At 41.5% G+C, this 24,633-nt stretch overlaps 1 protein-coding gene across 3 annotated transcripts in view; it reads right to left on the bottom strand.

Annotated features, from left to right (window-relative positions):
- akap12b (A kinase (PRKA) anchor protein 12b) overlaps positions 1-24,633 on the bottom strand; it is a 57,810-nt gene that overhangs the window by 2,534 nt on the left and 30,643 nt on the right. The window contains exons 2-3 of one of the 3 annotated variants that reach the window (XM_085246640.1): positions 20,490-20,565; positions 669-5,009 (exon numbers count right to left, since the gene is read on the bottom strand). In XM_085246640.1, the coding sequence (XP_085102766.1) occupies positions 673-5,009; positions 20,490-20,565 (4,413 nt within the window). In that variant the 3' untranslated portion in view covers positions 669-672. Of the gene's footprint in view, positions 1-668; positions 5,013-8,721; positions 9,006-20,489; positions 20,566-24,633 lie in introns of those variants that run through there. The other 2 variants (XM_085246641.1, XM_085246642.1) reach the window with 2 other exon arrangements.

The following is a 24,633-nucleotide window of genomic DNA, read 5'->3' as shown; positions in this document are numbered from 1 at the left end:
CCTGTCCAGCCTCTCATTGCATTGCTTAATACATATTTAAGCGAACTACGCCCAGTTTCCCCCTTGTCCTCGTATCTGGTCGTATCAAGTAACATCACACTGTATTTCGAAAACTGTGCTCACTATAAGAGGATAATTCAGTTAAAACTGAAAAGAAAAATGCCTGCTCTTTGAAGCTTTGTAATTGAGTCTAGTAAATGCATACTCCGACATGGTTTCTTGACTCCATACTGAGCCTGTGATAGAAGAAAAACAGAAGGAGGGAGCGGAGGAATCATAATCAGCCTTTCAGCACAAGTTCATCTGCCCCTCACACACACACCACTTCCCTTTAAGACCCCGGCCTACAAAGAAGGGGTCAATGGCGGCATTCCTGCTTTGATATCAAAGGTCCCCTGGTTACTCATAGCCTGAACAAAAGCTTTTTCATCTGGTGAGAGTGCAAATCCCCTCCCCTACTCCCTAATAAAAGCAGGACCCATTGATGTTTTTTAAAAAAAAAAAAACACTATGAGAAGATTGTTTGATAGGCCAACACAGGAATTTTGTAAATAACTACGCTTAAAAAGAAAAAATCTCAAGTTTTGAGATACTATTAGTACAGAAGCTACTTAAAGTTCTGAGACAGTCAAACAGACAATATAACAGTGCTGAAAGATTAGCCTCACCTGCTCATGATGCTGCTGTGATCTCTGTGGACACAGGCTCGATCTCCTTCACAGCCTCCTCGATCACCTCAATCACCTGCGCCATCACTTCTGCACACTTTGACGGTGTTTTCTCGGCCTCCGATGTGCCAGCTGCATCCTCCACTGCATTTATCGCTTGAGGTTCTTCCTCCAGCACCGGGAGCTTCTCGCTTCCACTGCTCTTGGGTGGTGCGTTGGTGTCTTGAGCTGCAGGACCGTTGCTGTCGAACTCTTCAACGGCCTCTTCTTCGATTGATGGTTCCTCAACCACAAGCGCTGTCTGCAGGACCACCTGGATGGGCATGTGGACTTCAAGCACTTTCTCTTTCTTTTCCTCTGAGGAAGCTTCAGGCTTGGTTTCCTCTGATTGTGATTCCACCTTTTCAGGAGCTTCTTCCTGATCTTTGCTCTGTACCTCCTTGACCTGTGCAGGCTCTTCACTTTCCTGACTCTCTTCCTTTACCTGTCCTGCTTCTTCTGTTTTAAGCGTTTCCTCACTTACTTTAATCTCTGCATCTTGCTTCTGACCCTCTTCTGGTTTCTTTTCCACCTCTTCAAGATTCTCAGTGACCTCGATTGGGATAGCATCAATGACCTGAATGGCAACGTTGAGTGGCTGAGGTGACTTTGTTACTGGTTTTACACAGACGATGGGAACAGGGGTCTCAGTGACAACTGGTGCGTCGGCTGCGATGTCGATCTCGTTTTCTGTTGTTGCTATTGCCTGGACTGGTGTTGGGATGGCAGCTGATGGAGTGGGAGGCTTCTTTGGCTCAGGTACATCTTCTGAAACTTTATCTACAGCATCCTGAATGACAGTCTGAGCAATCGCCATGCTCTGAACCTCAATTTCACTGACCTGTTGGGCTTCCTCCTTGATTTCCTCTGTCTTCTCGCTGGCCTGCTTAGCAAGGCCAGCGAGAAGACTGGCCTTGCTAGTCTTCTCGCTAGAGACAAGTGAACTGATCACTGTCTCTACTATTGGGGTGGCAGCAGCCTCTGCGGTCTTTGCAACCTCCTTCGTGGTTTCCTGCGAGTTGAACTGTTCAACATCGGCTACTTTAGACTCTGAGGCACTTTCTGTGGCCGCCGCCTTCTCTGCTTCCACACTGACTGGAGCCACAAGGACGACTGTATCTATGATAACAGGAACCGCCTCACTTGGAAGAACTACAGGAATGGGCGGGTCAGTCTCTTCTGTGAAGGTGGTCTTTGTGGTTTCACATATGTCTGATGACATCTCTGCAGCTGTAGCCTGAAACACCTCTTGTACAGGGATATTTTCTTCAGTGGCAGCAAAGTGCTCCATTTCCATCTCCACTTCCTTGGTCTCTACAGTTACCTCAGAGACTTCAACACTTTGGGTGCAGATAACCGCTTCGGAGGTCGGAGCAATGGGACTGAGTAGCACAGTTTTAGGGGAGTTCTCGCTTACTGTGGTGGGCTGAAGGACCTCAGACTCCTCTGTGACAGTGTTCACGACTCCAACCTTCTCAATCTCCGGTTCTTGACACAAGCTGGCAACTTGAATAGTTCCATCACTCCCTGAACTTTCAACAGCAACTTGAAGTTCAGTGGGTTCTAGTAGCTGCACTTGGGCCGTCAACACTGGGTCTTCTGTGAATACTGCTTCCACTGTAGGTGGGTCCAACTCTTCCACTGACACCTCAGAGCACAGAGAATCACGGATCACCGCCACAGTCTCTACCAGAGGCTGTGCAGGCTTCTCCAGAGCTACTTTGGCGATTTCCTTGGTGCCGAGGCCAGTGCAGATAGCCATGGCGTCATCGTGAGTATGTGGCTCGAGGATGGTATTTGTTGTGGCCTTGGCACTGTCAATCGGTGGTTCAGGCTCCGTCTTTTCAGCAGCTACCTCTAATCGTACATCTTCTACAGCCACACATGTCTGGGACGGGATTTCACTGATTTGGGACTCAACACCCTGCATAACCTCTTCTGCGTTCTCTGACTTGGGTGTCTGAGGAACAGGGGTGGTTGCAGCAGCTGGAGCTGGATCGACAGGCTTGACCTCAGCGACAGAGAGTCGGCGACCTGTGCGTCCCGGGGGTTTAGGTAGCATGGCTGGGTCCTCAGTTTCATCCTCTGCGATGTCAGTATCTATAGACTTTGGTGTAGCAGCATTCTCTGCTTCCTCTGGGATATCACTCAGCTGATCGTGTTTATCAGCAGCGTCTTCAACATCGGCTGGGATCCAAGAAGGGGATCTGTCTTCAGATGACACCTTAATCTGGACAGGAGCTGGTTCTGCCTGTGCCTCGGGTTCAGCTTCGACTTGTGCATCGTACTCTGAAAGCGGAACCACAGCTGGAGTTTCAGAGTCCTCCTCTCCTGAGCTCTGGTCAGTGGAAGATTGTTTTTCAACCTTCTTCTTCTTGCGTCCTGGGAAGAATTTTCTCAGAGAGAAGGATGACTCATCTTTTGGTGCTTCACTGTCAGACTGGACTTGCTCTGCAGACTCATCAGGCTTTTCCTCACTTTTGGCCTTGTTCTTTGGCATAACCATGCGTTTTAGGGTACCCCAGGTAGACTCTCTTTCAGGAGGGCTGGGCAAAGGTTCTGGTGAAGAAACTGGTTCACCTTCAGTGTCAGTTGCAGCCTCTGTTTTACCCTCCTTTTCTACTTCTGCTGTTGCTGGTGTTTCCTCTTCAATCTTGGTCTCATCATCATCGGAATCAGAGGTCTTCCTGCCCCTCTTCTTGGGTCCACCCATACACATTAGAGCCTCCCAGGAGACAGAGGTGTCCATTTTCTTTTTGGGCTCTTCGGTGCTGCTGAGCAGCTTCTCAGTGGTTTCAGTCTTTGGCTCTTCCTCAGAGGGCTTATCTTCTTTAGCTTCTTCCTCAACACTCTTATCTGCTAATGCAGCACTCTCAGAAGAGGACAGGGTGGCCGACTTGGCTGGCTTCTCCGCAGCTGCTTCATCTTCACTCTCTGATGATCTCTTTACACGCTTCTTTGGCGTCACCAGTTTCTTGAATGAGGACCAGGCCATGATGCCCTCCTTTTTCTTTTCTCCATCAGATCCAACTTCACCTTCAGTCTCTTGGCTAGACTCATTCTGGGTCACCTCCACAGCAATAACATGCTCTCCCGACTCCTCTGGAGATGAGGGCCCACTATCAGTTTTAGGAGCTTCTGCTGGCTCTGTGGAGGCCTGGAGCTGCTCAGCCGCCTGCTCCCCAGACTCTGTGAGCTTGGCCTCAGTATCTTTCTTGGTTTTCGGTTTCTTAGTTGAGAGCTTCTTTAGGCCAGCTCCAGTGAAGAGTTTTTTCAGGGGGCTTCCTTGAGGCTTTGCCTTCTCCTGAGATGACAGCAGCTCAGCCTCAGATGTCACTTCAGTTGGAGCTTTTGCCTCCACTCCTGTGGGAGGTTCAGCTTTTTGCTCTTCTTGTTTTACCTCATCATTAGTTGTTTCTGCAACAGCAGGGGTTTCAGCTGTGACCTCGGGCTCTGGATGATCTTCTGATTTTGTTTCCTGTGGGGTAATCGCTGCCTCTTCCTTGGGCTCAGATTTTTCCTCAACAGCAGCCTCCAACACTTCCTCCTCGGTTTCCTTTTCTGTCACATCTTTGACCTCCTTTTCTTCGACAGCAGTAACAGTTTCCTCGGTCTTAGCAGTCTCCTCCTCAGTAGCCACCTCGTTGACCTCCTCCTCTTTTGGCTTCTTTATGCTCGCTTTCTTTCGCAGGTTAGAGAAAAGACCTCCACTGAAGAACTTCCTGAAAGGGGACATGGCAGCCTCCTGAGGTGGTGAAGTGCTCTCACCTTCCTTCTCAGCTCCTTCCTCCTTGACTGCTTCGTCAACAGCTTCAGCAGCAGCAGCACCTTCAGGCGTGGCTTCAGTGGTTTCAACTTTTACAGTTTCTGTAGTGACCTCAACAGCAGCTGCCTCTGCATCAGCCTCCTTTTCTTCAGCCGTGCTTTTCTCATCAACAGCAGGAGCCTTCTCTTTCTCCTTCTCCTCCTCTTCCTTCGCAGGCTCATCTGTCCCACTGCCCTCTTCTCCTTCTTTATCTTTGACTGTCAGGAGCTTCACAGGGTCTTTCTCCTCACTCTTGTCCTTCTTGAGGGTGAACTTAAAGCCCACAAAGCGGAAGATCTTCTTGAAACCAACTTCACTTGCATCATCAGGTTGTTCCTCCGGAGCCTTCTCCTCAGCAGCTGAAATATCATTTGCATCGGGGGCCTCTTTATCAACTTTTTCTCCATTTACTTGAGGGGTCACTTCATCCTGGATGGTGTCCATGGTCTCAGTAGCGTCCTCCTTCTGACCCACAGACACCCCATCTGGCTGGCCAACTGAGAGCACAAGACAAGAGAAAGAACTTTCTGTAAGATGTTGATCAAATCTCTCACTGGACTTTACTACTTGTCTCTGTCTACAGAAAAAAAATCACAAATAACATTCCCATGACATTGATATAAAGCTACAATAGGCAATATTCAATTTAACAAATTCAGGTTATGTTGAGGAAATCAAATTATTGGCTGAGACAGCATAAATTATTCAGCATTCCATAAAAATCTCTGAGGAGATGACCCAGTAAAAACAATAAAAAGTTTTATATCTTCAACAAAACTCTCACCCCCATCTGCAGAAAAAAGAAGTTAAACAGAAAGCATTTGCAGAGATCATGTTTTACTACTAAATTGCAATCTGCTCCCACTAATCCTTCGCTACGTAAACATGCCAAAGAAATGGCATTGACGTAAAAAGGAAAAGGTTTGACGTAGAAATATAAAGAACAGTGATCCCCAAATGGAAATTGATTGGAAGTGTTATGCAAGCAATCCTTCAACAATTTGCAGATTATTGTCCAGAAGTCTACAAAGCAACTCTGCTATTGTGCAACCTGTAAATAGCATCTAGTTGCCTTTGATGGTCAACGCTTTCCATTATCACGAGTGATTTCTTGGTAGCGATACACTTGCTAGGCAAATGGTGCATGATGATGTAAGAAATGAAAACCACACATGCAACACACACATACGCATACACGCCTGCCACATCTCTGTGTTTTGACAGAAGAAGGCGTGGCGGGTGGGGGGTGACGACGACCTGCCAGGGAGTCCTCAGATCTCAGTGCAGTCTGGGAAACCTCACATCTAACACCCCTAGACTCTCAAAACAAATTCCCAGAACTTTAATGCCTGGATATCAGGTTACATGATTACACAGGAGGGCAGATATGCATTCCACAATCTACGCACACTGTGGGAAATATGCCCTTTGCTTGCAAGTCACCAACAAGGCAGACTTTAAAATATGGAAGGAAAACCTTTGAAACATGAAAAATCATATTTCACAGATCAACGATTTACTTCCAAGCAGAATTCAGTTTTCCCATTTCACACAAAAATGTACAACTCTCCCTGCGCCTACATCCCTTTTTCTAAATTATAGGCATGAATTTCAAGTCATCAAATTCCTTGAATGTTTTTTGGTTTTAAAAAACCCAAACAGTTTGTGTTTTTTTTGTATGCCAACTTGTTAACGAGGGCACGCCCATATCTTATGCATGAATTTGACTTGAGAGGAATGTGAGCTACGCGGTTCACCATATGTTTAGGAAAAGAATTTAGGATACGCTAAACATAACTAGAACTTAAATCCCAGCAGATTTCAAGAATGCTTATTTGTTTGTTTTTTTCTCAGCTAAACTGTGTCTTGCCTGTGCCCATATAGCATACACAAAACAAACAATACAGTCCTCTACTACCCCCCCTTAGAATAAGTCCCAATCCCCTTGACCCAAATTCCACCACAGCAGGATGGATGGGGACCCACCCCCTTCCCAAGGCACATACGCATTCAAACACAATAGTCTTCTAACCCTCTCTGGCCTCCGAAAATAAAGGAAGGGGGTTGGTCAGCTTTCCTCTTATCAAGAGACACTGGAGCCCCGAGGAAGTTTGAAAATTATTAGGATTTTGCGAACTTTACCCAGCTGATGTAAACACGAATGAAACAGGGAGAAAAAAACAAGCCTGAGTGGTTTCTTAATTACATCAGTGTCACATGGCAGTGGGCTCTCTCTTTCTCACGTAGGTGTGATTTTCAGGGTCCGATCACACCCTTGTTAAACTGGAAAGGCAACACCAAAAAACATCAAAACAGACCAGCAGAAAAAAAACCCCACCCATGTTAAACGTTTTGCAAATTCAATTTACATATGCTAGCAACAGAAAATCAGTAATAGAGCGCATAATGATGTAGTAAAGACTTTTCCGAGTAAATGTGTATAGAGGAGGGGTCAGACAGTTGGTAAGCCAGGCCAGCAACAGTAGTGTGCATCTACGTTGATAATAAAACAGGAACCATGCTGACTTAACAGACTACTGGCATCTCTCCCCTCTTTTTGATCTCTGTTTTCCAGCCCATAATTTTTCTTATTTCTTTTTTTCCCCTCTAGACACACAACTCTTATCTGGGGGGGAGGAGGAAGAGGAGGGTGTTTAAAGTAACGACTGTACTAGAAAGAATGTGAGAGCGAAGGGTGAGGTGGCTACAAGGGGTGAGGAGGAGACAGTTAAGAGATGAAGGGGCAGAAGTGTGTGTGTGTGTGTGTGTGTGTGTGTGTGTGTGTGTGTGTGTGTGTGTGTGTGTGTGAGAGAGAGAGGGGGGGGGGGGGGGTGCATCCAACCCTCTAATTCACTTTAGAGGGTGTCACATATCTCAAACACACACATTCATAGCTGAAATGCTTCTCTCCACTGGAGACAGGCTTTGTTTATGTGTGAGTGTGAGAGCATGTGGCGAGGCGAGGCACTTGTATTAAATATTGTCACTACTGCAAAAAACTGGTTGTTGTTCATGTACTCCACTCTGCAGGGGGTGGGTGTGTCAGTTGGGAGGATGAATAGCAGCTATTCTTTCTATACAGTATGTAAAACATTATAAAATATATGCAAATCCTTGTTATAATTCCTAGTCTGGACCTGAAGCCTTAAAACAAAAGAAGTCAGTTAAACCCAAGGTAGGGACAACCCCGCCCCCTGTCCTCCCAACAGAGAGGAGACTAACAGACTCTGTCTTGCACCCTGCGTCTGTATGAAAGGTGTGGTCAGAGTGTCTCAGTGTCTCCAAAGGGGGGTGGGGCACATCAACAGCTGCATAATTGCCTCTCAGGACAAACCAAAATTAAGCTGAATTAACCAGCAGCGCACAATAGAAACCAAAACCATGGGTCACCATGAAGCAAAACAGTCCAACCCTGCCCAGCCTGAAACATCTCCTGGTTAGATGTCCCAGAAGAAGGAACAGTCCTGGCATGTAATTAATTCCATAGGCCCCTTGTCTCCTCCCTCCCTATATCCTCTGTGGCTAAGTTAAATAACCCCACTGGGAATTGGGATCCCACTCTGATCTAATGAAACACTTCACATGATGGGATGCACGGAGCGCAGCTGGCTGAGATGACGACACACATTAAAAGCAAGGTTTCAAAACATATCTGTGCATGCATCGTTATACATCTCTAATCGTCAGCTGTCTGTGTGAATTATTTCCTCACTAAGAAGTTTGGCAGCTGGTGAGGGATGTATTCTCTGGGATGAGGGGAAGTAGGTCAGTATTTTAACACTTAGAATATTTGTTAGAAGGACTGTAACAGTGTAACAGGATTACTTTACTTAATAAAAAACAAGGCTCTACTGTATAGTGATCAATGGAAGCACCCAAAGTGAAATCACTCATCTGTGTCGGGAAAGCTACAAACCACAATACTCACTTAACCACACCCTCAGGACAACAATGCCTCTGGCCATACTCCCTCATACAGTACAAGAAAAACATGCTTTAGGTTTCGAAATTCCCTCAAATAACAAAGTAAAGCAAAAGCATAAATCACAACATTTAACTTTTAAACATTATCTCATGCAAGCACAGTAAACCAGCAGCCACACCTCTATTTATTTACACGTTTAAGTTGATATAATTGCATCTTGTACTGAAAAAGACCGAATGTGTCCACATGCAATTGCTTATATTCCACTCAATCCTTCTCCTTACCTGTTAACGTAATTGTTCCAAGCATTGGTAGAAGTCCAAAAAATCCTTTCTCCCAAAAAACCTTTAAAAATAAATAAAGATGCAAAAAAAAAAAAAACCTGGAGTTCAAAACTATAAAATCCTACACTATGTAGCCTTTTAGCGTTGATTTCTTTCACTGTGGACTAGGTTAACTCTCTTTCACTTGGCTCCGTCCTTATTATTAACTCAGAGGGCAGAAGCTGTGTGTGTCTCTCTCTCTTTCCTCCAGTGGTTCTCAGTCAGTATGAACAGAAATCAGGGCTCCACACACATTTCAATAGTCCCACACACGTCATGCTAGGACCACCCCTACCTCCCTCCCACCTCCCTTTCTTCAGCTGTTCTGAATGAACCCCCCCCCCCCCCCACACACACACACCACCCCCACCTCTTCCTCCTCCTCATCCTTTATCCGCTCACACTCCCTCAGACCTGAGCGTCCAGCCTGAACAAGTTGAGCTCATCGTGTGACCTTTTGAGGAAGCTTTTGTCGTCCACTTCTTCAAAAAACTATTGTACATGTACAAACCACCAGCGACCCCCACCCCAGTCCCATCTATTCTCCCCACTGTCACGTAGACGCAAACTTTACACACATTGTTTCCTCGGATGGGCGCTCTACAGGTGTCCTCTCCGGCCTTTGAATACCCATGACTGTCTTTTAAGGAAAGACGTGGGTATTCATGGCTATGTTATTTCTAAAATAGCAACTGTAAAACAGTCTTGAGCGCCCCCATCCCCCCTGAATCCCCTCTACTCCACTTCTTAAGGAGGCCACCAGGCTTTCCGTGCAGTGTGTCGTGGCTCACGTCACCAATCATGTAGAGGAATGTTGATGGAGGAAACCCAGAGGGAAATCCAGGATTTAATATGGATGCTAACTGCACTGTATGGAAATTGAGACATCTTAGTACACTGACCTCAAGTATGTTCTCATTTAAAGCACCAAAATCATGAATGGGAACTGCCATCAAGTTCCAGCCTGCCCCCTGTGAATGTTAATGGGGCTCAGTTGCTCCAATACAGACACATTTAATTCGGCTTTTGTCTGTGGGGCAAGAGAGACGACAAGGAATGCAGATAAATCCTCAGGTAAATACCAACATAATCAGATCTGTCACACTTTAACATTGTCCCACAGGAATGTGTGAACTCCACCTTAGCCGGCCCCCCAAATGGGTGATAACAGTAATCAAGCACCGTCTGAAAGCGGCCGCCGAAAATGTTTATGTGCTTGAGGTTTAAAGTGTGAGAAAAAGCATTCACATAGAGGAAGTTAATCGACATAGAGTCTAGCCGAAGCAATCAAGGTAAGTGTCGGCTCCAGAAGTGAGACGATTGAAGAGTCGGCTCCGATTTTTCAGTATATGCTATGAAAAAAACATTTCTTATAGCTTTTAAACCTCCAGAATGTCAGGCTAAAAAAAAAACAAGGCAAACCAAGGAACATGGGCAAGAGAAATATTATTTTCTCCTTATCTAACACCACTTCCTGTGAGTTTTTTATCAGCTTTACTAAACTGAGTCAGTTGTGAAGGAGTTATTGGGCTTGCAGACAATCAAATTGTAAAAAAAAAAAGACAAGAAATCAACACTGGAAAACTGTGATCTTAAAAAAGAGACATGCTTGAGCTGTAGAAATCATTGCATAGGCTCAGCAACAGAGTTCATCTTTGCAACAAAGAAAAAAAAACATGTGTAAAGGGACCAGTATGATTTTTATTAGATTGCCAAATACACTGCCATATAGACAACATATTTTAAAGGGAAGGCAGTAAAAGAGCCCAGATGTCTGCCTACTTGCAGCTCAGAACCTTTGCACCAACTATTGCAGCTTTCTGAACCGTCAAATCTATTACCAAGCAAGAATGAGAAAACATTTATTTTGGAAATTTGCCTCCAAAGTTCCCCAACACCTAATAAGAAACAATACAGTCACAAGAAGGCTGGAAAGTACCTGTCATCAAGCTCAATATGAGGAGATGGTTTCCAGAATTTCTCAGTTTTACTTTAGTCATTTGATTCTCTTTTATTTACTTAAATAGAGTTATAAAGCATTACACTATTATCACGTTATGGATTAAACCTTCAGATTTTTGCTGATGAATGCTATATCCATGATCTGGTTATAGTAATATAGAGACTTATTTTAACTCTAACTAAGAATATAACTTTAATCCATCTGTGCAATAACAGGTTTAGAGTGAGAAAATCTTGTCATTACAGATTAATTATTCTGATGCTGATCACCTAAAAAGAATTTCATTCAGACACACCAGTGAGTCTTTCTTTATTTGAATCATCCAAGTTATTCGGTTACTGACTCATTAAAGAGTTATTTCACTATCCGTCCCGTACAAAGTGACCGCTTTGACAGGATACTGTGCTGAGTGAACACTGAGTCAGACCGAAGGGAATTTAGATAGAGTGCCTCCAGTAGGTCAAACCACGTCTTCCTTTTCCCTGCCAGCTTCCTTCATGTGACTCATCCACATCAATCACATTCCTGGACTTCCATACATGCTGAGACGTATTGTATTTAGACTACACTGTATGGGAAACACTGAAGACAATAAAGGAAAGATCCCTATCCCCTTTAAAATGACCATTATTAAAAACAGAGCAGAGAACAATCAACTCTAAATTTGTCCTGCTGCCAAAGATGTCTACAAAATATGCTGGCCTGGCCTGACTTGATACTACTGCAATTCAAATGTACTACATATTTGCACTATTATGTTTGCCTTAATATAAACTTAAGAGCACAAAGTAATTACAATTTTGAATCCAGCTGAGCTGCCGTTGGCCAATAATTACAAACAGCAAGAAATCTGCAAGTTTGGAGCCAGAAATCCTTCAAATACACAGAATTTGATTATTTTGTTTGTTTTTTCATACAAAGAAAACCATAAAGTATTTACATTTGGGCAGCCCGGATCTGATTGTTTTACATTGCTTATTTGAACTTGAAAGGAAAGTATAAAAAGGAGTATAAAAAGATCAATTACATGTTTTAGATCATTCAATAAATGTTTAATATTAGACAAAGGTAACCTGAGTTTTTAATTTCTGATTGAATTTATTAAATCCTACCTGCCTCTGTCTGAAAAAGTAACTGCTTGAGCTTTAGAACATAAACGTATAGCTGGACATTTTCCAGTTGAGAGAAGAATTCGTGGTTGGATCAATTACAGCAAGTCATCCAGGTTGTAAAGCAACAAAGCAGCCACAGACCATCACACTACCACCACCGTGTTTGAGTCTTCGTGTGATGTTCTTTTATCAAATGCTGTGTTAGTTTTACTCTAACATGTAACGTGACTAAAACCTTCCAACTTTTGTCTCGTCAGTCCACAGAATACTTTCCTAAAACTGTTGAGGGATCTTCAAGGTGTTTTTTTGTGGGGTAAATGTGCGACGAGTCTTTGTGCTCTCTTTGGTCAGCAGTGGTTTTCTCCTTGGATCTCTCCCATGAATGCTATTTTCGCCCAGTCTCTTTCTTACTGTTGAATCATGAACTCTGACTTTAACTGAGGCAAGTGAAGGCTGCAGTTCTTTAGATGTTGTTGATGCGCTCTAGGAGTGATTTTCCTAGGCTGGCCACTCCTGAGAAGGTTCACCGCTGTTACGACTTTTCTCCATTTGTGGTTAATGGCTCTCACTGTGGTTCACTCGAGTCTCAAAGCCTTAGAAATAACTTTGTATCCCTTTCCAGACTGACTTTTTGTTTCCTGAGTTTCTTTAAATCGTTACTTTTTGATATCTTTTACTCTGCTTCACTTTTTTTTTTAAGAAAATGTGGTCAATCATAGTTAACTTTTGATTTTACAATAGAGTCAGAGGAACAGTTACTTTTTCACAGCACTGTATTTAAATGGTGCAGTGTTTATATGCTGTGTTAGGGTTGAATATTTCATGAAATGCAAATGTTGTATAGCTTTAATGTTGGGTGAAACAACAAGTGTCTTTTCCTTTAATTAAAACTTCTATTTTTTACTACAAACAAAGACCAGTTGTGTTGTTACGTTATGCTGTGCAGTACATGCCTCGCATATCTCGATAAATCGGAAAACGTGCTGGAGTTCAGGAATGTTTGAGGAGGGGTTCTGAGTGGTTGGGCGGGTGGGGGTTTAGGGTGCTGGGTGGAGGGGCTTTTTGGTGACTGTAAATAAGTGAGTGACATCATTAGATAGCACAGAAGAAAGTGCCTCATACTCCTCCAAGGGCTGGATTGGGTGATATTGAAATAATTGGAGGAAAGGGAAACGAGGCCAACAAGTGTGTGAAACTGCCCTCAAGATCTGAGAGATTTTTTCATTCAGTGACTTTCCTGCCTTCCACATTTTTTAATTCTTCTTTCTCCTTTTCAGACTGTAGTTTATTCCCCAAATCCACACCGCAATCCCCTTTAATCCTACCCCACTAGTTTCGCCTCAGTCTCTTCTATCCACTTTAAACCCCATCCCACCCCTTCCCCAGTTTGTGTGTGGGCCAGAGGGATGGATAAGAATGTTGGACAGGAAATAGTCACTTCTTGACATCACAGTTTCCTCTTCCCATTTCCTCGAGTTACAGTCATTCTGTTCTCTGCACATTCTGTCCAGCAATCTTTCCGTTTTCTTACTGAGACCGTACATTACGTGATGTCGTGTGATGAAGCGTACACCGTGACTGTGATGCCTCCCATGTTTTTGTTTAGTTTTGCTGTAAAACAATGGGACAGTCATGTTTACAGCTTTCAGTAATCAGGGAGAAGCTTCTGGCTCCACTAAATTGAATATTGACTTGCACGCAACTGGCTAATATCACATTTGAGACAATTAAGCTCACTTCCTGTACTGCTGGTCTTTCTTAAGTTTTATAAAGACAAAAAGGGGGTTATAAATCTGGGCGAGGAGAGACAGTTCTCACAAAGTAGTATGTTTAGCCAACAGCTGCCATCTGATCTACACTTTCCTCTGCATTCCTGAAATATCTGGCCCAGCAATTTGGCATTCCAGTTGTTGTTATGCATCATCTTGTCTTGCAGTACAGACTGGAATGTATAAACGGAGAAGTGGAGATCTTAAGATCTCCTCCTAGAGGTTGAAACCTGTCAACATTTACAAATGAATGGAGATGAATGGTGTTCCTTTACGTCAGCTGCCAGTTTAACAAGAATGCAGGCTTTCATGTGTGTTTTGCTTCACTTTAATCTGCATTTCAAATGAATGTGTGCATTGAAACTAACTCCAGATAAAAGCTGTGTACCAACCCCCCCACAAAAAAAGCACAATGCTGATTACTAAATGTTGCTCAACCCAAAGGTGGCTCACATGTTCAGGTTCCTTTATGATCTTTCTCGTTGCTCATCCTCCTTTCTTACTCCAGTGTCTGTTTAACATTAGCTTTTGGCAAATATTCATTTACCTGTGACTGATGTATAAAAATGCTGATCCGAACCCTACATTTACTTTCAACTGATCGTTCAAATCAAAGTTTTCTTGAGACGGCTCACAGAGGGAAATAATTCCACAACAATTTGGATTATTTGTGACTTTTGTTGATACAACTGCTGGTAGTCTCAGTTGTACAAGTATCAGGTATCCTGCACCAAGACGGTTATGCTAAATGTCTGCCAAAACACGTGAAAAACCTCGTCTCACTGGCTAATTCCTGGTACCTTTTTAAGAAGCATTTTGTTCTCAATTTTAAGGTACAAATGACTAATGATAATTTATGGATACATACTGCTTAGGAAGAGTCTCGATAATTTCATTAAAGAAGGAGGGGAGGAGGGGTCAAACATATTTTGGGCCCATTTTCAGAAGAAGGTTAGGGAGGGAGAGGGAGATTAGGTTCCCTGATGCCGGAGAAGATGAGAGAGGAGTGCCCATGGAGACGAGCAGGTCCTGTGGGGGTCTGAAAGCTCTGATGGGAGCCTACCATAAATATCTAATTATTACTGAACTGTTAGGTCCGGTGCACTGAGGACTATTACTTAAAAGCTGCTGAGCTGACAACCTAATTTAGTCATTTCATATGCTGTGGTTTGGCTCAAAAGCTCTAGTTTTTGAATATGGTGGATTTTGAAAACAACACGATTACGATTGTTTTCTTGCATGAATTTTAATAAATGATCAGGAATTTTAAGAGTTAAAAGTGTGCAGCTGTCAGCTGCATATTACACCATCATTTTTTAAACAGCCAAAAGTAATGATAAATAATAAATTTCCTCTTTGTGTGACTTTTGCAATAAGCTGTAGAAATGTAAACACAGTGAAAATTTAAAATAAAACATATTTGTCATGTTTATCAATGCTTTTTAAGCATTGATAAAGGTACCTTGATGCTGTTATCAAACAAAGCCAGCAGAATTCAAATAGGTGCTGAGTTTTCGAATCAGATATTTGTGCTTATAGAACATTAGAATTGTTGGTGGGAGCCATTGGGGGAAAAATAATGTTACATTTAAGAATTTATATTTCTTCCTCATGAACAGGGAAACACAGACATTATTTATTACCGAAGAACTTTAGACACTCCTTTAATTTGCACACAGGAGTCCGCGGGATCTTCCAGCAATGGTGATGATATTTTCCAGAGAACTGATTAGGCAGTAGGTGGCTAATCTCTAATCTAGAATATAATCAACTCCAGACCAGGTTAGGTTTACAGCATAAGCTACCATGGTGATGTGACCTGGCAAGAAGGGAATGAAAATCAAGAAAATCCTGCTTTATCTTACAGGCTTAAGGATGTTAGAGAGAAACAAAACAAAGCAAAAACAGGAACACAGAAAAATGTCACAGAAATGTCAACTTAAAGTGGCGAGTATTCAGCTGCTCACATCTCAAAGGTCATAAGATGAAGGTTTTAGTCTAGGAATCAATAATAAGGCCTGCTGCTGACATGACTGAAAGCAGGTATAGGAAATCAGAGCTTTGAATTGAATTCTGAACGTACCCACCCAAAATCCAACAAACATCGGTAGATTGGTGCTCAGCGGGGTATTGCTGTCTGTTCCTCTATTGCTGATCATGTGGACTTTTTAAAACTGAGCAAGAGTTAAACAGCTGCAACATTAAACATTTTGTTACCCCTATGAGCTGCAAGCTATGCTTGACTAGGAGGGGAAAAGCCTCCTGCCTGATCAGCAGCTGACAGCTTTCTAATAGGGTTCTCTTATTATCTCCTACCCTGAAGCACCCACTTCATACCTAAAGACTAAATAAAACATGCAGCACAAATGGACATAATTGCAGTCATAACTGCACAACGATGGATCTTGGGGGACCGAGGGGCTTTCAAGCACTCCGGTATAAAACTCTAACACTTTCCTGTGGGACATCTTCCTTTATTTGTAGCTGGAGAAATCCTTTTGACATCTCAAGGCAAGTTAATGGATTGCAGCCTCCTCGCACTCACAGTACAAATCAAGAGCGCACATATTCCTTCCAGTACTGTAAAGGCAGTAGAAAAAGATGCACAAAACATCTGAACCACAACTGTCGACTGTAATGAGTATTGTCAGTTGGAATGTAAAAGTAATATGGGGCAGGAATCCAAGAGGAGAAATCCAGCGGCTGGATTGTGTTAGGAACTCGAAGCTTTACTGGCAGAGATCAGACAGAGCTTAAGTGGAGGGAGAGGTCCCTTCCACAGGCATGATGAACATTTTGGCAACGCAGTCATTTATTCCCCGGAGCCAAGCCCGAGCAAGCCCATCCTGGGATGAAATCATGGCTTCACATTAAACACGATCACACACATGCCTACCAGACTGCAACACAATGTTAAAGTTTACACCTGCAACCAAAAAAGTAATAAAAACGAAGTACAGGAAGACACAAGGGAACTAGCAGGGACCAGCAGCACTTGAAAAACCTTTGCTTACTTTACTTTTCCTTGTGCGACAATCACTAAGCTCTGACGAGGAGCTGTCGGTATTTATTAGCATGTCCACTACTTTTATTGTTTAGTCTATAAGACGTCAGAACAAGCAAATGGCTTAAGCTCAGAGTGATGTCTTTCTAAACAACCTATAAACCCAGAAGTGACTCAGCCTAATGATTATAAACACATTTCAACATAATTTCTGAAGCAGCATTTCTGAAGTGAATGACAGAAAGCTTTAAATCCAGTTACATTTCTTAAAGTATCTAAAACTGATACGCACACACACGTTAATGAATGCGTTCTTTAAATTGACTTCAGTTTGGTGAACCGCACCCACCAGTCCCGTGGGTGGAATGTAACAAACAAACACGGATGATTTGACCAGCGAATGATGTCCGGTCGCACTGCAGATAAACAGGCATGTCCGAACGCATTCACACACTCACACAGTCAGCAGTGTCTTCCTTCTGAAGGCTTCCACAAAACTTAATCTGTCCTCTTTTTTTTTGAGTCTGTGAGCCATCTGGGAGGGTCTCTCAATGCTCTGGCCAGTGAATTACCTCAGCCTTCATGTCATTCTTTAGGCTCCCATTACACCCCTAACTCATCCACACCCCTGAATCACACATGCAGGCTTTTATGCACATCTAAATGGAAAACAGAGCACATAAAAATCTATCCTGTTGCTAATATAATTAAAAAGTGTACACAAAAAGCGATAGGGGAGACAAAAAAATGAAGTGATGTTGATGCATTTGGAGCTAGTTTTGTAGGGTCGAGGCCTTGCACTGGGTTACGTAATCGGTAGCTGCATCATTTATGTTGTTTCCTCTCTTTACCTATTTTTAATCTTCCTGCCTCCAAAAATTCAGAGTGCCTCTTCAGAACTTTACAAACATGCAATATTTATTGAACTCCTCTCTGTCTACCTGGGATAGTGTCATAAAACCCTTAATTTCAAAGCCTCTGGCAGCCTTAACCTCCTAGGACCTGGCGTCCACATATGTGGACATCACATTTTGGGTTGTTTAGACCAAAATACGAAATTTTGCTCTACAAGGGCCTGATATCCACTTACGAGGATGTTATACTGCCACTGTGCTATTGGAATTTTAGACCAATATCCTCATATGTGGCTCTTATTTTTCTCAGAAACAAAATTTTGGTAAAAAAAAAAAAAAAAAAAGAATCGGGTAATTCTTTGTTTTTACATTCATCAGGTCCCAGTCAGCCCAAATATCAAAGAGCAATTAAAAACGAATGCCACGGAGGAGTTTGGGTCTTAGGAGGTTAAGGAAAGATTTTCAAATAGAAATGTAGAGAATTTCCTATCACATTTTGATAAAAATATAATGGCCCTATAAAATCTACACTAGACCACACATTTGCTCTTTCACAAATACTGTGCTAAGTTTTGAGTAAATTGGTACTAGGTTGAATTCAGTTATTTATATGCTATTTATTTATATACTACTTTAGTTAGTGGCTGGTTCATGCGTGTTGACTGCTGACAAAGGTACTGGAAATTGAGTTTGACATATATGCTAAACATATCATTTCTAAACATATATCCAACATATATGTTTTGCTTCTTGATCACCTACATATGGATTTTTATCATATTAGGAGGCATCTTCAACGAGGCCACTACACTACTGGCTTGTGTGTTATGTGTTTGGGGAGTTTCATGCCTGGGCTGGCCTCCTAACTATAAACACTCTGTTTTACCTGATAGAGAGAGATTATGGTTGTGGGTTTGCATGTGTGTCGGGTCTTTTGATCTACATCCAGTCTTTTGTTGTTTTTTGCTGTTATCGGAAAGATTCTGTTTCTCTTCCTGTCTCCCATAATGCATTGCTGCCTTTATCAGGCTGCGCAAGAGGAAGAGCGCTGCTGGGATGTGAAATTCTTCCATACCTTTTGCTCCTCTATCTTCTCTCTCTGTGTATTGTGTAACTCTCTTCCTTTCACTCCCCTGTACTCTTCTAATCTGTAGCCTTGAAAGTTCTTCAGAACCTCTGATGTTTTCAGTTTTTTGTCTTTTTTGTTTAGGTCCGGCTTACTGAGAACATCAGGTGGAATGGGGTCAAATAAGACATTGTTTTTTTTTGTCAAAGTCAAACAAAAGACAAATTTGATTTCTTTTTTTTAAGAAATATTATATATATGCATTGGGTTCAAGTGAATCTCCATGTAAATTTTTAACTTTCCAATTTGGAACAATTAGCAGGATGGACCACGGATCTTAAGCCTGGGTGAAGGCAGTGCTTTAAAGCAAATTTGTGTAACGGCCAGCACAAGGTGACTCCTCTGGCTTTAAAAAAGCCCAAATTTAAAGAGGTTAAGGATAAAATTACCAAGTTTTTCACTTGATCTGCGACCTTCAGTATGTACCTTCCTGATGGTCATGGTCTTAATCGCTAGTTTAAAGACTTAATTAATAAAAAAAAAAGAAGAAAAATCAGGGTATATTGTTAGAGACACCCCTCATTTATCACAGATGATTTTAAACTGACTACAGCCAAAAGTCTAAGATCGAGGGTTAGAAAATCAGGTCTTCAGAAACAAACGAGTCACTTGTGTTCAAAAAATTTAATTATTTTAACCTAAATTAAATTATTTGGTTTTCTACAAATAAATTAACTAATCAGCAGTTTCTATTTGTGCATACGACCCAAGTACATCTAATAAGGTAAACATCTGAATACCCTCTTTTCTGCTCTATAAATTTCCAAATAGTGATTAAATTAGAGTACAGGGCCACAGAAGCAACTACTTTCCCAACAGAATTACTCGCTCAAGTCTACATGCCACATCAACTCATACAATCTGTACTTCGGCACTGAGAAGAGTATTGGGTTACTCTATGGATGGACAGATTTGCTTCATTAAATACCTTATTAAATAAGTTATTTGACAGAGTAGTATGTGACATATCTCTGTGTTTTAAGTAGTGTAGGGTTACTCCTTCCCCTGGGCCATAACATATTATGAAGTGCACAGGTTGCTTTGTGCTGGGCCCTGGGTCATGGCCTGATAAATATTTAAGGAGGGCGTACGTGCCCTTGCAGCCATCCCAGACTGAGCGGGACACGATAGAGATAGCATTAAAAATAAACAAACGCAGCTTTAGTGATGGACAGGCGCTGCAGGAGATGAACAGAGCAGGTTGATGCACATGTTAAAACTAATTTACACAGTTTATTACTGTTTAATGCTTTTAAAAGATAACTGATTTACAATTTCCTTAGAATATCTTTCAAAATAAACCATTTCTCTTTAGTAGGTCTCATTTGTCAGAAAATAACAAATGAGGCTTACTTCTGTATAAAGAATCTTCTACCAATCAATATTTTTATATTTTCTTTTGGGAAATAAATGTTACTCTTAATTTTATTGAACAAAATAGTTAGATTTCTGCCATTTTTCAAGAGATATATGTATATTCACAAAAGAAGCGAATGCAAGTTCAGTTCGAATCCAGTAAACTGCTAAGCTAAAGATGAAAAAAGAGAGTAAAGGAGTATCTTGGTATGTGGGCATGTAAGAGCGAGTGTGTGCGGCTCCAGTGAGAAAAGCTCATGTAGCTGTCCCTTGTGTGTTGACAAAGGGATTAGGTTAGTATCAACTAGATCATGCAAAGCCATGAAGACATTTGCACACAAGAATTCTTCACGCACACACACTGAAAGCAGACCTCACACAAACAAGCTTACCTTCTGCTGCTGCTTAAGACATAGGACAAAACCCCAGACACAAACACACACATGGTCACCGCTTAACCACATTCACCAAAGAAACAGCTCCCAAAGTCACACACAGAGTAAATAAACACTCCAAGCAATACAGAAACACACACGCATACACACCTTCTGCTAGCGTGTTGTCCTCCGAGTGTCCGTTCAGGCTAGTCATGCTGGAGATTTGTCCATTCTTCTGCAAAGACTGAAAAGAACAGCAAAGAAAAACAAATAAATACATTTCACACATATAGCATAGTGCTGTTAATTCTCTTTAAAGGGAAAGTTTAACATATGTGGATACACATATATTTCCCGACTTTAAAATCAAATCAAATCAAATCAAATCACTTTTATTGTCACATCACATGTGCAGGCACACTGGCACAGCACATGCGAGTGAAATTCTTGTGTGCGAGCCCCACAAGCAACAGAGATGTGCAAACACAACAACACAAACGAGCAAAATACAAGAATGATATCTTTAAGATATCTGTTTTCCGTTTGCTAAGCATAAAGCTAGCATCGGATATAGCAGCTTAGCTTAGCACAAGCTAACATAAAAACTGGAAGAAGGGGAAGCATTTACTCAACAAGTAACACAATCAAACTTAACTTAAAGAAACTTTACAGATTCTTTAATGTTGCTTATGTTTTGTCTGTGGTCACTGTGAAGCTAGGGCAGCAAGAGACTCGTTTAGCTTTCTGTAGCTTAGCATAGAGACTGGGAATAATTGGGCATGAGGAGAAGCTCAAAGACACACCACCAAAACCTCGAAAGCTTTCTAATTATCAAGCGTTATAGTGTTTGTTTAATCTGTAAATGGGAAGAAATGTAAAACAACAACTGGCTTAGCAATAGAAATTGCTTGCTGGAAGTATTCCTTGGCAGCAGGCTGTCTGACCAGCCACAACATTTGTTAAACTCCCTATAAAACCACAGACTGTAACAGTTTGTTTATAGATTAATGAAGGTGCACTAAACCTCATGGATTTATAGAGAATGGTCTGAAAACGAGAAAATATCCCATGAGCAGGAGCTTTCTGGGTAGAAGTGACTTGTTGATGGCAAAAGTAACTCAAAATTACCGTGAAGGTATGCAGAAAGCCAGCTCTAAAGACACAACATATCAAACCTTGACGCAGATGTGCTACAGCAGCAGAAGACCACACCACTTCTGTCAGCTAAGAACAGGAAACCGAGGCTGTAGTTAAGAGATAAGATAAGATAAGATAGAACTTTATTAATCCCTCGGGTGGGTTCCTCTGGGAAATTCGATTTCCAAAAAAAGCACAGCAACGACCGAAGTTACAGTTACAGAATTGTTATATATACACACACACACACACACACACACACACACACACACACACACACACATATATAAATACAGAAACAAATATAAATAAAATATACAAAGGGGATAAATAGAATAAATAGGAATAAAAAATAAAAATACAAGTGAATTGCACATTTCAAGTATTGAGGTCTATTGCACTGTTGACTATTTACAAAAAGTATTGCACAAAAGGTATTGTACAGTGAGGTGAAGAGGCACTACAGCTTAGTTGTTCCCCCCTCCTTTGTCCTCTGTTTGCATGGGCTCACCAAATTTGGGCAAGAAAAGAATAGAAAACGGTTGCCTGACTTCAGTCACAAAGCTTAAATGATCTCAAACTGCTTTCTTCAGCATGAGAGTGAGTTCACTGTACTCAAATGACCTCCACAGTCACCAGATCTCTACTTTGGTTTCTGATATGTTAGACATCATGCCCATCTGCCAGTGCAGGTCAATTCAAATAAACTGCAGCTTTTTTTTGCAAGTGTAAATGGTGACTCAGCAGGTTTGGTAAGTGCTACAAAAAAGTGCTTAATGCATGTGTAATCCCTCAAGTGGAAGAGGCTGAAGAAAAGGAAGGGGAAGATGAAATCACTCTGTGAGTGCTAGGCTGCTTGGGATAAATGAACATGAGACAGGAACATGTTAGAAGTGGTGAAAGGGGCTGTAAGAGAGGAAGGAGGTGTTTACTACTACTCGCTCTCTCTGACTCTGTGCTACCCTACCGCATGAATACTACAAGTAAACATATGCATTCATGTGTGCTGTGTCTTATCTTGCTGTTTTGTCAGTTTATGCGGTCTCATTCTAGACAGCAAAAATAATCAAATCTATTCATAGACAGAAATGTGACTTCTCAAATGTTTTTCATTGGGCTAAATTAAATCTGATCATATTACACAGGAGACAAGACAAGAGAAAACAACAGCATGGAAAAAAACAAGAGGAGATTACTTTTTCCATGCTGTTGTTTTCATAAGCAGACATTTCGTTATGTGGCCATTCCTTGTGCACTTTTTTTCCCGAGCAGGAAGTCTGTCTTTAGATCTTTGTGGCACACCATGCTGACCAGACAGACATCAAAAAATGCACAACTGGCAGTGAAACGGTGACTGATTGCGTCCAAACACTCGAAAAGAAATTCAGAGTTACTCAGGCGTCACACCACTTTTCAGTGTTTGGGCCGGTTCACTTTCAGTTCAATGCAATAATAAAATGCAAGAAAAATTCCTTTAATACCAAGAAAATTTTCAATCTTCAAGAATGTATATATGACATAATATGACATTACTGAATGTCTATCCTTACCTGGTCACATGCTGATGCACATAGATAGTATTGCCTTTCATATGACATTAAAAACCTTGACAAAAAGAAACCCTATCCTTGCTTAGCATCATTGTTGGGTAAGATTTAAAAAAGGCATAAACAGCAAAATTGAGACTAATTTGATGCAAAATAAACCTAAGATATCATCTGTTTGCTCATGTGGTTCAGGTCAGAGATTTGTAAAGTAGATGAAATTCCAATCTAAAGACAACCCAAGTTTAAAATTGATTGTTAAGTGTCGCTGCGGTTTCTATAGGAATTTGCATTTGTTTGCATTAAATCTACATGTTCCCAAATTTTACATGCCCATCCATTCATGTGTATATATACCCAACCAGAGAAAAATTTCAATATTTGAATATTTTAGATATTATATCAAATGCAAACTTTTTTAATTGAATTTTCTTAAATATTTTGCTGAACTACAGTATAAACCTCATCTTGAAGCCAGCTCTGGTGGTAATAATAAGCCTATTTATTAGCAAATTATTGGAAAAATTCAGTTCAGATGCTTATTGTGTAAATTACAATTTTTTATCCTCATCAATTCCACTGAGACTTCCCTTTTAAAGGTCTGTGACGATCTTTTAATGGTATCAGGTTGGCCTTTGACCATACTATGTCACTTAATAGGCTTAAGGGCTGGTATCTCTGGCTCGGCATTAAACAGCTTTTCCACATATTTATCTGGCAGGAATTTATTTGTTAGCCTGAGTTCTCCTCTAACACTATTTTTCTAAACTGTGGGGTCTTGACTGTTCTCACTTTTTATTACTTTGATAATAAGTTTGTGGATATATGTCTGTGAAAAACACTTTATGAATCAACTTTACTTTCTTATTTTTAGTTAAGGATAGACAGCATTAGCAGTTTTTGGTAAAAACTGAACTGAACCGTTTGTGATTAGAAATAAAAACAAAAGAGAAACGTGATAATAAAAAGACATCCAGACATTAATTGCAAGGTTAATCCTGTGTGATGACCAGAAACGCTGCACCCACAACCACCACCCTCATTGCATTTCAAAATTATGAGATGCAAATTCTTTCCAAATATGCATAAATTCTTAGGGATACTTTCCCTTGCCCACCATGTTCGGGTAAGGGACGTGAACATTTGGAGAAGGTGGAGTCAGGTGTTAGTGGACCTGTGGAATTTTGGTGAAGGGGACAAGGAATCCTGGGAATGTCGCAGGGTTGGAGGAGAGTTGATGGCTCACGTGCTAAATGTGATCACAGGTCCTGATGGCTTGAAAAGGACAAAAATGACAGCCCCACCCTCCCCTGCATGCAAGCATTTGACTGAGTGAAGATTTCATTTTACATGAATGGGGTATAAATGCTCTTTTTACCCTGTTTTGCGAGCGAACCTTAGACACAGATCTAGACGGTGGGATCCTACAGACATTGTTGCTCAGAAACTCCAGGAACTTTTGAGAGCTGTGTTTGAAAGCTCATGCACTGGTTGTAGTTAGGGTTTTAATCGGTGAAAGATGTCAAAATTAAAGGAAAAAATGATGTCTTGCAGCAAATTGCAGCTTGCATGATGCACATATTGTGAAACAGGCCTCACAGTTCCAAAAACAACTCACATTTGTTGGCTTT

This window comes from Mchenga conophoros, linkage group LG15, assembly GCF_057382185.1.
Source record: "Mchenga conophoros isolate Kocher_MC1m ecotype Shallow Benthic linkage group LG15, M_conophoros_male_GT1.1, whole genome shotgun sequence".
NCBI lineage: Eukaryota > Metazoa > Chordata > Actinopteri > Cichliformes > Cichlidae > Mchenga > Mchenga conophoros.
Note: the sequence above shows the minus strand (reverse complement) of the source record. Positions and strands in the feature narration are given on the sequence as shown.